The 14,427-nt window shown below is 41.3% G+C and overlaps 1 protein-coding gene across 3 annotated transcripts in view; it reads left to right on the plus strand.

Moving 5' to 3' along the window:
* Positions 1-13,723, plus strand: part of LOC118783375 (vacuole membrane protein 1-like) — a 51,096-nt gene extending 37,373 nt beyond the window's left edge. For all 3 annotated transcript variants that reach the window (XM_036537215.1, XM_036537216.1, XM_036537217.1), the window contains exons 10-12: positions 1,917-1,978; positions 11,774-11,876; positions 13,497-13,723. In XM_036537215.1, coding sequence (XP_036393108.1) covers positions 1,917-1,978; positions 11,774-11,876; positions 13,497-13,640 — 309 coding nt within the window. In that variant the 3' untranslated portion in view covers positions 13,641-13,723. The remainder of the gene's footprint in view (positions 1-1,916; positions 1,979-11,773; positions 11,877-13,496) is intronic.
* The last annotated feature ends 704 nt before the right edge of the window (positions 13,724-14,427 follow it).

A 14,427-nucleotide genomic window follows, 5' to 3' on the forward strand; every position in this document is an offset into this window, starting at 1 on the left:
TTCCAGTGAGTAGGTGGTGGCCAACTTGGAAAAGTAAACTGGGCTGACTGTTGGTGTGGTCTGAGAAAAGGCCAAAAATATGGTTGATCTCTCTCAAAAGACAAAAAACACTTTGTGCCTTGAGTTGTAAATTAAGAGCTCCCTTTGATGGAGTCAATCACAGTGAAGATGGGCTGTGCCAAATGATTCACTGAATCGTGTATTCACTGCAGTGTTTGAGATACATTCAGAGAAACTTAAAATCTTTTATGTTGAAGATGCATGGTCTAAAAGGTCATAAATACAAGTTACAAAGCTTATGTTATTAATTAAGATCATTAGAAAATTAATAATAATTAGAAAAAAATATTAATAGAAATTAAATGGTTGCACTATTTTCTTTTCTTTCTAACGTGAGGTTATGTGGATAAAATCCAAGAGAAATCCTGGTATGGTGAAATTATCCTGACTTTCTGAACATGTAGACTGTGTTAGTCCCTAAACGTTGGTAGGTTCCAGAAAACTCCATGTCACAATGAATAAATTGTCCTGAAACATTCAATAACCACAGAGTAGTGGTTTCATATCCATGGCAACAGTATGAAATGAGATGCAATATGCCACACAGTACTGAATGAAATGGCTACGCCTCCAAAGCCCTCTATCAGCTCAGAGCAGAAGGTGCCAGTTATCTCACCTCTCGTACATTAGCATTCTTTAGTTTTGATGGTGAGGTAAGGTGATGCAAGGTGTTGGTCACATTTTGTGGGGTGAAGTTGCATGTTTGTGAGCTGCTGTAGCATATTTGGACAAGCAGAAGAACCTGAAATGGAGGAAATTCTGTCTAAAATAATGTTTTGTGAAATTCAGTTAACTTTTATGAACATAGTGTTTCATTCAGATAGAATCGAAGTGGTGAGATAAATTTAATGCGCATAGTTGTGGATTCCAAAGTCAGGAGTGGAAACGGTGTGAAAAAAATAAATTAAGCAATTGGTAATGTGATCTCAGTGCTCAGTCTGATGGTCCAATTTGCCCCTCTTATGATATGTCAGTCTCCTCTTGTCCATGTGGTTGCTCAGTTCTATTGAGAGGCTTAAAAGCAAGCTCCCATAAGGAGAACGAATCTTATCATTTCTCCTTCATCATGCATCTGTTTACCTGCCCCTCCTCTGGTTTAAATGGAAAGAGGAGCCCCTGTACAACAATCTTAGGATGTACCATTAAGCCCACATTCAGCTCTACTGAAAGAGACCCCCACAGGTTACAAGTGTGGTGGCCGAGGTATCAGTGAGAGATCCCTCTTTTTTTCTGAGCTGCAGCCTTTTCACCCATGATGCCAGTATTCTTCTTGACAGCAACTTGCGTTCCAGGAAAGAAGGAGAGAATGCCTGATGACAGATTAATGAGCGGCTAACAGATTCAACAGCTCTGATTGGCTCCCGCCTCTCCTTTGTCCAATCCGGAACTCTGACTAATCACATTCTAGACAGGCAGAGGCCGGGGCGTGTGCATGCCTTTGAACCTGCTGTTTACTCTCGCGGGCGCGAGAAAAGAAGGGGTGATGCATCGCACGATTGTACCAGCCCGTGACCTCATCTGCTCGCTGCCGTCCCTCAGGGGCTGTAGGAACAGAGCCTTTGTGCCTCACCTCTTCTGCATAACAAAAATGACCCCCAGACGTCCTGTAATTTCCTGTCTTGTTTAGCTGGCAGACATTTGCCTTGGAGCTCAGACGTGGCGTACCCCCCATGAGACAGACACTGGCCTCATCCCTGTTCGTTTGTCCACCTCCTGGACGGAGAGTGTGGGGCTGTGGGGGGGAGGGGGTATTAATGAGGATGCCATGCAGGAAGATGGCTCATGCACCCCCCCCGTGTGTCCTGTCTGTGTGTCTGATCACCTCACCACCCCCCCCTCCCTTCCTCTTCCCACAGAAGCTGTTTGTGATCATAACGTTCAGCAAGCACATTGTGGAGCAGATGGTGTCCCTGATCGGGTGAGTAACAGCACCACTGAGTAATCTGGGGCTCCACACAGTTGAAAATAAAGAAATAAGAAAACAGGGTGGGCAGGCCACATACTGACATGAAAGGGTTAGCAGAAAATGACAAGATGACAAGTTTGGAAAAAAAAAACAGCACCAGACATGCATAGAACTCTCCCTTTGCATTGGTGTTGTTTGCACACGCTGAAAGGTAAGGGCCCCTTCTCTCTTAAGGCCAATGGCAGGGTTCACACTCTGAAAACTGAAAAGTGCTTTTAAGTAGGGCTATGCTGTTTGGTCTAGTACATCACACAGGAAGCAATGCTACCAGTACCTGTCAGTGTGTAAGAAATACCGGAGGCACAGAGCTCACCTTTAAGTTGATCATTGCCTTGAACCTGCTTTTGACGATAACTCATGATTGACAAGCAATGTTGGATTTTAGCTGAACCCATTTAATTAATTGTTCGTTTGTAGGCAGGGCTACATTAAAGTCTGACTATCTGTATAATAATATGTGTGTGTGTAATATCATAAAGATCACAGACAAACTTGACATGCCAACCGGTTGTTTCAACATGATCGCTAAAATAACGCGAAGCACATGAAGGTAACATAGTCGAATTAAATGCAATGAAGTAAAAAGGGCCCAGCTGTCAAAGGTTGGTCTTTGCCTCAGTGGACATGCTTGTTAATCGGGTAGCACAATGGAAAGCAGGTGCAGGATAATTAGGGAAGAAAGGTACGCTCTCCACCTCCCCTGTCTACGGTGCACCACCTGCCTCTGAGAACTGCCCCCTCTTCAGTGGCTGGGAAAATGTTTGGACTTCGTTATATGAACGGCACTGTACAAATCTCTACATACCATGTATTCATTTGTGTGTCCAGAGTGTATTCCGCTACCCTTAGTAAAGGTGGCTGACGAATCTTGAGCGCATTTCATTTCTCATAGAGGTGCATTTTAGAGGCTGTGGTAGTTTATGGAAGTGCCTACATTTGAACCCCATTAAGTATGTTTTTGGATGTACAAAGTGTTTACCTATCCTCCATGCAGGAGCCACTGCTGTTTTGCTGGCTGGGGCAGACTGGCCATCAAAGTTCATTGATACCAGAGGGTGTGGCGTTTGTAACGTGGATGCGCCTGTGTGGCTCTCAGCCACTGTCCTTTGATCGCAGCTCTCACGCACCTTAAGAAACGGCGCCAGCTTGTAGTTCACAGTAACTTTGTGAGTGTGTGTGTGTGTGTGTGTGTGTGTGTGTAAGCGAGTGAGTCTGTGTGTGTGTGTGTGTGTGTGTCTGTATATGAGTGTGCTTGTGTGTGTATGAGTGCGTGTGTAGCCAGAGCGGTAGCAGTGATAGCAGTAGTAGTAGTTCTCGGTTCTCGGTTCCTGGTGCCGGCGTGTAGATACGCATCGCCTGAGCAGGAAGCAGAGCCCAGCACCTGTTGCAGGGGAGTGTCCCGGGTCGGGCGGCGCGCCGAGACGCCCACCAGAGAAACCATCTCACATCTCACTGGGGTTTCACAATGAATACCTCAACCCCCGAGGAACTTTCTCCTGCACTCAAGTCTCAAAACCGGTTTGACACCTTCAAATGAAATAAAACAAGCTTGAAATAAAAACGTGGGCTAAGGCCGCCGTTGTCATGAATTAATGCTGCGGTTTGTTGATCCACAAAAGAGCTTGGTTTTTGCATCATCGGTTTCTAAGACGAAAAATGTAGTTGCCTAAAAGGTTTTTTGAATGCTCAGGAGCTTTTTAACAATATTTAACTCTTGATAAGTTTAAGGGAAGTGGTGGCACTGATTTGGCTACAGACCTGTTGATTCCTGACGTTTTTATGTGTTTGTCAGAACTGCAATTAAAAAACCTTTGAAGTTCAGTGGCTACATACACAAAAATCCTTCAAACAATTGGGCCTGCCTATGGCTATGAAATATTATATCCTGACTCAGCGAAACCATTTCTGATTCCTTTGCAAAAGGCAGGGAGGGGATTTTTGTCATTGTATGACACATTGTTTTATTTTAACGTTTTGTCTCTGGTACAGCAGTATGAGGAGCTTTGAGTCATTGTAATCGATGAAGAAGTGTTCTCATCTTTAAATGCCTTTAAGCAATCTGTGCCGGTCACAAAGGGCTCTTTGTTCTTCCCTTAATCTTTAAAAACGAATCAAGATCTGTCTGTTTCTTTCCCCTCAGTGATCTAATGCAGCTTGCTCACTGAGCAAACCTATCACTGTAGTCATTATATCAATCAGTCAGTAGCCGCAATTAAATAACAACCTCCCGTCCTCCTTTGGTAAGTGTGACACTGAATCATCAAAGATGCATCATAGGCTCAGGCCATGATATCATTCGCCAATAAACAACATTGATTCTGGGAATGAAAGAATTTCCTTTAATAATTAATGTAAAGGAATTAGTCCACCAACGGTCACCTGTTATATTTGTCATATTTTAAGTAGACATTTCAAAGAGTTTGATGAATACAGGCAGTGTTCGCAAAACAAAGTGATTCTTGTATAGAAGGATTCTTGGTGGGCCAGATGCTGTTAGTAGTCGTGGAAGTGAGATTTAATGTGAAATCTCTGGCTATTGTGTGGTCTGCTGCACACCAGGTTTCTGATGTAGACCTGAACTTTGTCACTCACTCATGAGGGAGGGAGGGGATTTTTTTTCGCCATCTTAGTGCACACCAGCCTTATCTTTCAGCTGAATTCAGTCTTGTCAGATTGCCTTGTTTTCCTTAATTGAACAGTAAATTACCTATTTGGTTAACTCAGTGGCATTGAGAGTTCGGCATTTTTTAAATGAATGAGATGTTTGCAAAAGTTTTGCAATGAAGACCCAAGGGGGCATCATTTAAAAGTTCAGGACGGCTCTGTGAAATCAAATGTTTTGCACCGCCTTCTCAGATTCCAACATTGGCACCAATATCTCTATTATTGGTGTAATCACAGAGGCACAATTTCACACTTGTATCTTAATTCATTTCATAGATATGACTAATCCAAGTATCTTTTCGTATTTATCATTTGAAGTAGTTGCCTTCGATGTTCATTGCAAGTTTGTTTCTCAAGAAATTCTTTCAATGCTCAGTGAAATTAACGTTACAATGAAACAAAATGCTTCTTTTCGCTATTTGGGGAGGATTCATTTCCAGAATCTGTGCAGCAAAATTCAGTGGGGTCGCTTGCAGTTTCAGAGTTCGCCCAGATAGCAGGTATGATTCAGGATCATGCAACAGACACAACACGCTAATGCTGATGATATCTTGATTGCTAATGTGTTTCATTCAGAGTCCTTCAAAAATGTTTGGGTGTAACATGATGGTTCCCAGGCTGCTCGGTGTAAACACAGTACTTTTTAGATTGGGTTCTGGTGTGCTTTTAAAGATATGACTCATTGCACACTAAGGGAGTTGGGTGGGGGGGGTGCTAGTTATTTAAAACATTTCAGACTGTCACCATACATGTATGCAAACTGTCCTTTCCATTCAAGACCCTAAGAAAGGAGAACATGACAAGCGTATCAAATTTCCCACAATCCATTGCACTTTGGCGCATTTTTTTTGTTGTGCTCTGGTAGCTATGTGCTTTGTCCTGCCGGACCTTGGAGCGGCACTTCAGGGGAAGGTGGTGGCCCTTGTTTGGGTGAGCGTTTTATAGCATGGGCTAGTTTGATTAAGAGCGGGCACATGCTCCTCCGGCCCTCTCCCACTGAGCTGCTAAGATGTGTGGGGCTGTTTGACTGAAGATAAAAGTAGGTTCACTCTGACTCATCGGCTGTGGAATTCGGTCTCAAGGAAATGAACTGGTGAATTATGTGAGAATCTCTTTATCAGCAGGAAAGAAAAGCTCATTAAAATTCTGACTTTTGATGGCTGCAAAGCAATTTAACCCCTTGAAGAGAGGCCACATTTCCTTTTTTGGTCTTCAGAGCAGGGGTGTTGGTTGAGAGAGGGAAGCCACCTGATTGGCTCTTTTCAAAAACAAGCAGCCGGTACATCTGTTTGAAAAGTGGTTTGAAATCATAACTGCTGTTTCCTGCTTCTCATAGAGGCTTTGTTCATTAATCAAAGAGTTATTCTTCACTCTTCCTTTACAGTTTATTTTCAGCTTCTGTATGAGTATAAAGTATCAGTATCAAGTGTCTTTTTTTTTTTTATTCTTTTTTGACATTTTGATCCTGTCAGGCACTCAAACTACTGGCCTTGGTCTTTAATCCAACCACACACAACTCAGTTTCCTCGTTTGGTTTATGCTGCCTCGTGCCACCAGAAGAGGTTCATCAACATTGGACTGAATGAATAAATATGTCACAGAAATATGAATAGACTCCGTCTGAAGGCTCTCAGGCTGATATGCCCCTCCCACCCCCTCTTTTTCCACAGCTAAAATTGACTGTTTGTCACAGGCCGTAGTTGCTTTAGGGTGGTTGCTTTAGTTTCATAACAACTTGATTTTGTTGAACAGAGAACGAACCCACAAGGTACACATGGACAGGCTAACGCTGGTCACACAGAACCGCTCCTTCATGGCTGACTGCCCTTCACTTTCCCCCTCAATCAGAGACCATAAATAACCCAAACACGAAGGGCAAACCTCGGCGGTTTTCGATAAACAGGAATAAGCGCAATTATCGCTCCCCCTTGTCATCGAGGGTCACTTCTCCGTAACTTGCGCCGTAAGTCATGTTGTGAGCTGCCGGCTGTTTGATTTTTGGAGAGCTGCCGCTTAACCTGACCGAGGTTTGGTTTGCAATCAGGGCGCCCGTCGTTATGAGCTGAGGTATGAGCGTACGGCTGAGTTGGCTGATGGAGGTGAGGTCATGGAGGCTGCCTCACCCCTCCATGACAGAGATCTGACTGAATGCAGATGGGATGAGCTCATAGGCTCAGAAATGAGTATCTGCTGAGACATCAGCGAGAACCTCTCCTTGCTTTGGCTGGTCTCTGCGATTGAATGGTATATAGCGTATTTAAAATGTATTATTTGTTTGTTTTTTTTTTGTTTTTTTTACCTCAAAGAGATGTCTGCTTTGGGGCTCTCTTAGGGTGTTGGAAGCATTCAGCCCTGAAAGGGGTCTGAATATTATGTACTTAGGACATCAAACCTACATTTTCTGTGTATATTATTAGAAATGCAGAAATTATATTAGAAATATAATTAAAAATACACAACAGTCTGAGAAAGTGTGAGTGTGTGTGCGTGTGCTTGCATGCATATGCACGGCTGGAAATACCCCATGCACAGCTGTAAATTGCAGACCAAAATGACTGGGTGGATACAGCATTTTTGGAGGGTGTTTCCCTATAGCTGGATTAATTATGCTGCAAAACTATCATAGAATTGTAAAGCCATGAGTCTTACACATGGATTTTTTTTTATTTTGACCTGTAAGAATAGGCTGTATACATTTAAGTACTTTATTGCAGTTTACTTCACGTACACATGCACTCTGCGTACCTCTGTGAACACGATCTTTCCAGTGGTCCTCTTCTCCCTAAATAAATATGCTTTATTACAGTCCCGGAATCCCTGTGCTCAGCCCCATTGATGAAGTATATACCTGTTGCTAACAGACCTTATTCACAATGGCAGCCATGTTGGACTGAATCAGGGCAGTAAGGGCATCAACAAAAATGGTGGCCACTGAAGCAAGTGGCTGGCTGCTCTGTTTATAAGGTGTCACAGCTCCCAAAGATCCTGTAGTAGATAATTGATCTGAAGAAGGCAAGGAAGCTGAATAATAAAACTGAATAAGATAAAGGTTTACATCCTCAAAACTGACAGTGATTTCTCAAGTGTTCGTTCCTGCTGCTCATCCACCACGTAACCACATTGGTGCACAAGATTTTGAAACACACAGTGAAATGTTGCACAATGAAATTATGTAAACGTGAATCTGCGATCATCATGATGATAGCGATGGATCATTGTGTCAAAAGGTGAGGACACAGACATGAGTACATAACTACAGGATTAACATTTGACATCGTAAGAAATGATATCTGAAACCAAATACACCATTACACATAAGTATTGAAAGAATGTGTGCAGTTACTCCATTGGCTGCATGAAAAAAAAATTGCTGCTGGAAAATTTTACATTTGTGTTTACTAAACAAGTGAGTAGTGTATTCAGACAGTTATCCTAAATATCAAGATGAATTATTGTCAAGTCTCAACATTTTGCAAATTAAAAAAAAGGGTTTTTTTTCTCCTTATTCACCACATGTTGATGAATATATTGGCATTTTATGAAAATTACATTATATGAAACATAATGAAATATCTAAAGCAATTATAGCAAAGCAAGTATAGGTCAGCTGGGAGGGATTTGCTGTACTGTGGTTCAGGTACAGGAGCACCAGATAATTGGATAAAGTGCTGAGGAGAGGGCACATTCTTTGGATGTTATAGGATGAATGAAGTGCAGTTGCTTATAGGGGCCAATCCCAGTGTTTCCAAGGAGAGTCAAGTCATAAAATACAGTTAAATAACATACAGTACATGTCCCTTGTTCCTCTGCTTTGCCTAGCAAACGTTCCAGAACGGCTACATCAGTATTCAGCAGAATTCATTTTTATTTTCTCGGTGACCGGCTCTTGGTCATCAAACGCGACTCATTTTCTCAAGTCGGCATCAGAGTCACTCGTATGCTGTGGTCCATCCTTTGTTCATTTCTGCCCTTCATCTCATGGTGGATATGCCCATTTTTGGAATTGAAAAATTTTATTAATTCAGGAGAGCGCATTCAGGGGCACACATTTTCATTTATGAGTGTTGGATTGAAGAAGATCACTCAGCGTATCACATGTCACATATGATTATGTTTCTAACATTATCTATTATCTATATATATTTATTTTATTTTTATTTATTCAGTGAGTAGACATTCATATCCAGACTCAGCTGCTATTTTACATATTTGTATTTATATGATTGGATTCAAGATGAGAGTAAGGTGCATTAGTACGTAATCATAGCTTATCTGTTGAGTCAACCAGTCAATTTTGTTTCAGTTGAATTGAAGTAAGAAATTGACTAAGAAATTTGCAAGAAATTAGTACAGTTTGACTGTTAATGTTAATGAATAGAAAGGGTTTATTTCAGTTGAGATGGTATACCTTGATGGTCTATAATTTTATTGTGCACAATTTATGCTGTTTGTCCTGGTGCACATGATTTTGTGCATACCAGAATGTTTACAGTAAATTATATTGCATGTGTTCATAGCATTTCCATAAATGTGAAATGCAAATGTCTGTAGATCGATGGAGAAATAAAAGCTGTAGATAGTGCCGATACCCTTGCTGAAATAATTAATACCCTAGTAGAAAAGTTACCCTGTTGTGGCCCGGTGTAAAAAACATCCTTTAAGTTTTAGTCAGAAATACTTTCATTTATTTTTGTATTTGATTTGTTCATGCAGATGATTTAAGATTTAATTAAATTTTTAATTGTATATTTCATGACAGAATTACCAGTATTAGTGAATTAAGTTATTTTACTGATTTTACTGAATACTGATGTAGTTGTTTTGGAAGGTTTGTTTAGTGAAGTAGAGGAACAAGGAAGAAGTACTGTACGTTTAAGATTTTTTTTTATTATTTTACAATATACACTAAATTATGTATATGTAATTGCACAACATATTGTTATATATCGCACAATTATAATTTAATTATTATAATATAACAATAATATAATAATACTAACAATATAACAGTACTAATACAATACCATACTATACTATCCTATAATATAATATTATACTATCCTAATAAGCCTGAATACATTCTAAACTATTAGCCACTCATTTAACAGTAAACAAAGTGACTGATAGCCAGTCCTGGGACTGAGAGTACTGTTGTATTCCCAGTTCACAAAGCCACGGTGACCGGCTCTTGGTCATCCAAGGCGACTCATTTTCTCGGCCGGTCATCGGAGTCATTCGTAAGCTGTGTTCCATCCTTTATTCATTTCTGCCCGCTATCCCATGGTGGATATGCCCATTTTTGGAATAAAAAAAATAAGTTGTGCAATTGCAATTATAAATATGGGTCTTGAAGATTTTGGTGCATTATTTTTTTTTAAATAAAACATTTATTCTGTTTTGTTAGTGTAGCTTTCTAAAATCCAGGGATGCAATAAACTCATATAGACCACAATGATCAGAAAAACAGGCAGTAAAATTCAGAACATACAGATAACTATGGATAGAAACATAAAGAAAATAAACTAACATAAGAATACATTGGTAAATGCCAGAAAAAGAAAAACCAAGATGGAAACTAATAGTATAGAAATGGATGAAAACTGAGAGATAAAATTTCACAGAAAATTAAGATTTAAAATTAATTTACCCATATACCTGGTTTAAAGAGGTGAATGTTGGTATTAGTTATGAAAGAAAAGATGTCCTGGCAGTGGCAAATCTGTTGAGATAAGGAATTGAACAGTTTAGAGAGCAAAAACCTGAAGGCTCTGCCCCCCACAGAGCAGATATTGGCTTTGGGCATAGGGAGTAGGCCAGTGTGTGAGGAACAGAATGTCCCAAGTATCACTGCATAACGTATCGCTGCAAAATGTGTAGAAAAGACTTGTCTGTTGTTTTTCTTACGGGGGGAAATCTGTGATACTTCAGTGTTAGTGAGTATGGTTCCCACGTCTTTAATGTGTAGTGTCTGTCTGAACGGCCATGCCCTGCTGCGTGTTAAGTTGATTTCTTTGAGTCTCTGTTGTTAACTTCTCATTGCTTGTTGTGATTGAGGTGGGTTAATTGTTAGGTTGAGTGTGCTTGCTGTAGATGAGCTCTGAGGAGAACCACAGCCACAGCAACACTGTCACTAGGTGAGAAATAAAGGTGTGCTGTGGGGTGGAGCCAGACGGGAAAGACTGATCTTAAATGACTGATCTGCAGTGTCTAACATTGTACTGCATGCGCAGACATATATTTTGCGTGAAAGGAAGCCATTTGTCATGCATTACACTAGCTTTAAGACTGGAGGAATGCTCTCTAGAGTGAGAGTGTATCAGAGCAGATATTCCAGCTGTCTGTATGATGTTACAAAGGTTCTTCAGCATTGTTTTCGTTCTGTGATTAATTATGAACTCCTGACTAGGAGAGATGGGCCAATACAATCTTTTTCTTCTTCTTCTTTGGTGGGGGTGGGGGGTGGGGGGGGTTGACATTTAAGTGTTTCCTAATATGGGCTGTCTTTTGTAGAGCACACGCCCCTATTTTTTTTTTCTTCCTTTTTTTTTGCAGAGGGGGCGGGGACTGTCTCCTTTAAAGTCGAGTGATGACACGAGCAAACGACTCACTTCCTCATTAATTGGTTCAAACCAGTTCTTACAGGAACTGCTGGTGATAAATCTGAGAGCTCTGTGGATTCATTCATTTCCCTCTCGGCAGCATGTGGCAGCGCTGCAGGGGACGAGAGCCCTCGGACCGAGGCCAGCCAGCACTTCTTCTTCTTTTTGCTTTTTTTCTTCCCTAAACACTGAGGAGTAGCTCAGTGCATGCAGTAGGCACAGCGTTTGTTTTTTTATTTTATGTTTTTAAGCTCCTGTGGGTCAGGATGGGCAGTTGCCCTCTGTCCCCCTCTCAGCGAGGGCACAGCAGCGCGTCATGTGTTTATTGTCACAGGCTCTGTGAGAGAGGGCAGGGCAGGGCGCTGTGATTTCTTCATTTCCTTCCCAGGCCTCGAGTGGTAAGTGCTGTTGATGTAACGCTACTGTGTGTGTGTGTGTGTGTGTGTGTGTGTGTGTGTGTGTGTGTGTGTGTGTGTCCTGGCAGAGCTGTCCCCATGGTTGGCGCCTCGCTGCAGAAGCCCTTCCGCGATTACCTGGAGGCCCAGCGGGCGAAGCTGCACCACCGCTCTGGAGAGGGAACACCAGCGGTAAGCAGCGTGCACTGAAACACACACTCACTCTCACACACACCTTCACACACACACACACACACACACACACTCACTCTCACACACACCTTCACACACACACACACACACACACACACACACTCACTCTCACACACACACACCTTCACACACACACACACACACACACACACACTCACTCTCACTTGCACACACACGCTCACACGCACACACTGTCCTGGAGGGTAAAAGTGCTGATTCATGCTTTGTGCTGTATCTTTCTTATTCATTGAATGAATTATATGTAGTTATATATACTTCATCATACATAGTTAATGTTTACTAGATAGGATTAATGTTAGTATGTGCAAAAGTGATAGTGTATATATATTTATATATAATACAGTGCATAGCCATAAATCCATCAGAACTGAATACTAATCCAAGCTGTAATCCACTGTATGTCTGAATATCCACATGCACATGTACGCATGTGCATGTACAAACAGTTAGGGGAAAAAAAAAGATTTATAGAGAAAAATTTGAAGAACTTAGTTTCGTGTAGATTTTCTCCAAGGCAGCTCCCAAATAGACTGTTTTAACATTGATCTACAATGGATTCATATTATCAGTTATATTGATGGCATGGATGTAATGGGGAAATTCAGAGGACTTGCTGTTATGGAGGAAATGTGGGCTGTCCCGGGCTGGCTATGGAAACTGGACCGGAGCTCAGTGATGGGTGTGTGCCCAGTGCTCTCGCAGTGGGTCAGGGCCAGGCGCTGTTAGCAGCCGTAATGGGGCTGGCTGCGGGGCTCACCCGGTCGCACGGGGTTAGTCTGGCAGCCTCTGACTGACACGCCTGCTGCCGCGCATGGCCGCTGTCTGCCTGGGTACGCCGACGGAGCATGGCTGGGAGGCCAGCATCTTAAAATATACTGCTATTATACCGTAGGAGCTTAAGATATACTGCTGTTACACTCTAGCAGCTGAAGATGTACTGCTATTATATGCTAGCAGTTCAAGATATACTGTTATTATAGACTAAGATCACTAAGATCTTAGAATATACTGCTATTTTTGGAGCCATTGATATGCTGTGGTTATAGACTAGGATTTAAGATATAATGCTGTTATAGGAACTTTAAATATACCGCTGTGTTTCTTCTTAAGATCTAAAAAAAAATTCACAGGGAGAGGCGGCTAGAAAATAATCTCATACATACATCTCTTATCTGTCACACTTACTTTTGGGGTTTGCTTTCCTCAGAAAGGTTGAGTTCATTTTTGAAATGATAAAATTGTCATTTGTAGAGTGAGCTACGGCAAAAACAGATCAAGTCTGTTCTGTGCTGCCGGTAACATGACTCCTGTGCAATTAAATGAGAAAATCGGGGCACTTCAGCTTTATGGAGTCAAACATTCCAGTGTCACACAGAATAACTTTCATATTGCAGAACGTGATTTAACTAAGTCACTGTATCCCGTGCTGGTGCATCAGTGTTTTTAAGAAGGATAAAATGATCCACTTATATACATATATATATATACACATACACATCGGCGTTCCAGATGGTTTAGCATGGTGACCGATGGCCTGTCTGTCTGTCTGTCTGTCTGTCTGTCTGTCTGTCTCTGCAGGGGGAGAACTGGCTGTCCTGGGTGTTTGAGAAGGTGGTGATCATCATGGTGTGCTATTTCATTTGTTCCATCGTTAACTCCATGGCACAGAGCTACGCCAAGAGGACCCAGCAGAAGAAGTATGCCGAGGAGAAGACGCAGTGACGTTTTCGCTGACTGAGCACACAGCCTTCCCCCCTCTCACGCGCCACTAAACCCCTAAAAAACCTATTCTTCCTTTTTTTTTTTTTTTTTTAAAAAAAAAAAAAAAAAGAAGCCGAACTTACCAAACTGGTAATATCTGACGTCTGGCTGCATTTTTGTTTTGTCGTAATTTTTAATTTTTTTTTTTTTTGCCATAGGGTGTGCGGTAATTGGAGTCCTATTGTAATAATGGCGCGATGATAATTGATATTTCAGGCATTCAGCAGTTATCATCAGTGGCAGTGTGAAAGCTGGTTGCTGGCATGAGTTCTGGTCATTGCAAGGCCTTATGCAACCCAGTGGAGGGGTGCTTCCATTGAAGTGTACACAGTTCTTAACAGGAAAACTTGACTTATTTAACTTGATCGTGATGTGCAACTGTATGGATGAGTTTGTCTGATTATGACTGTGGGTGTTCTGTTTTGGTGATGCTAATGACTTAATTTCAGGGCTTAATTTGTTTTGTTTCATTTTAGTCTGTTGATAATTTGCCTGTTGTCTTGTTTTTTCACTCTTTCATTGGGATAGCAATAGAATATCGGACAGACATGGTATTTAAACAGTTTGCACATCCTGTAAATAATTTTGTTCTTGACCATCGGGTTCAGTAGTCAATAGTATACACATTTAATTTTGAGGGTTAAATGAAACAAAAACAGATTTAACTTTACTCACTCATATGTAATTGTATATACAGTGCTGCTATATTAATGTCATTTTTATCCTGTACATCTCGACTGAACTTTTT

This window comes from Megalops cyprinoides, chromosome 9 (genome assembly GCF_013368585.1).
Source record: "Megalops cyprinoides isolate fMegCyp1 chromosome 9, fMegCyp1.pri, whole genome shotgun sequence".
In the NCBI taxonomy this organism is placed as follows: Eukaryota; Metazoa; Chordata; class Actinopteri; order Elopiformes; family Megalopidae; genus Megalops; species Megalops cyprinoides.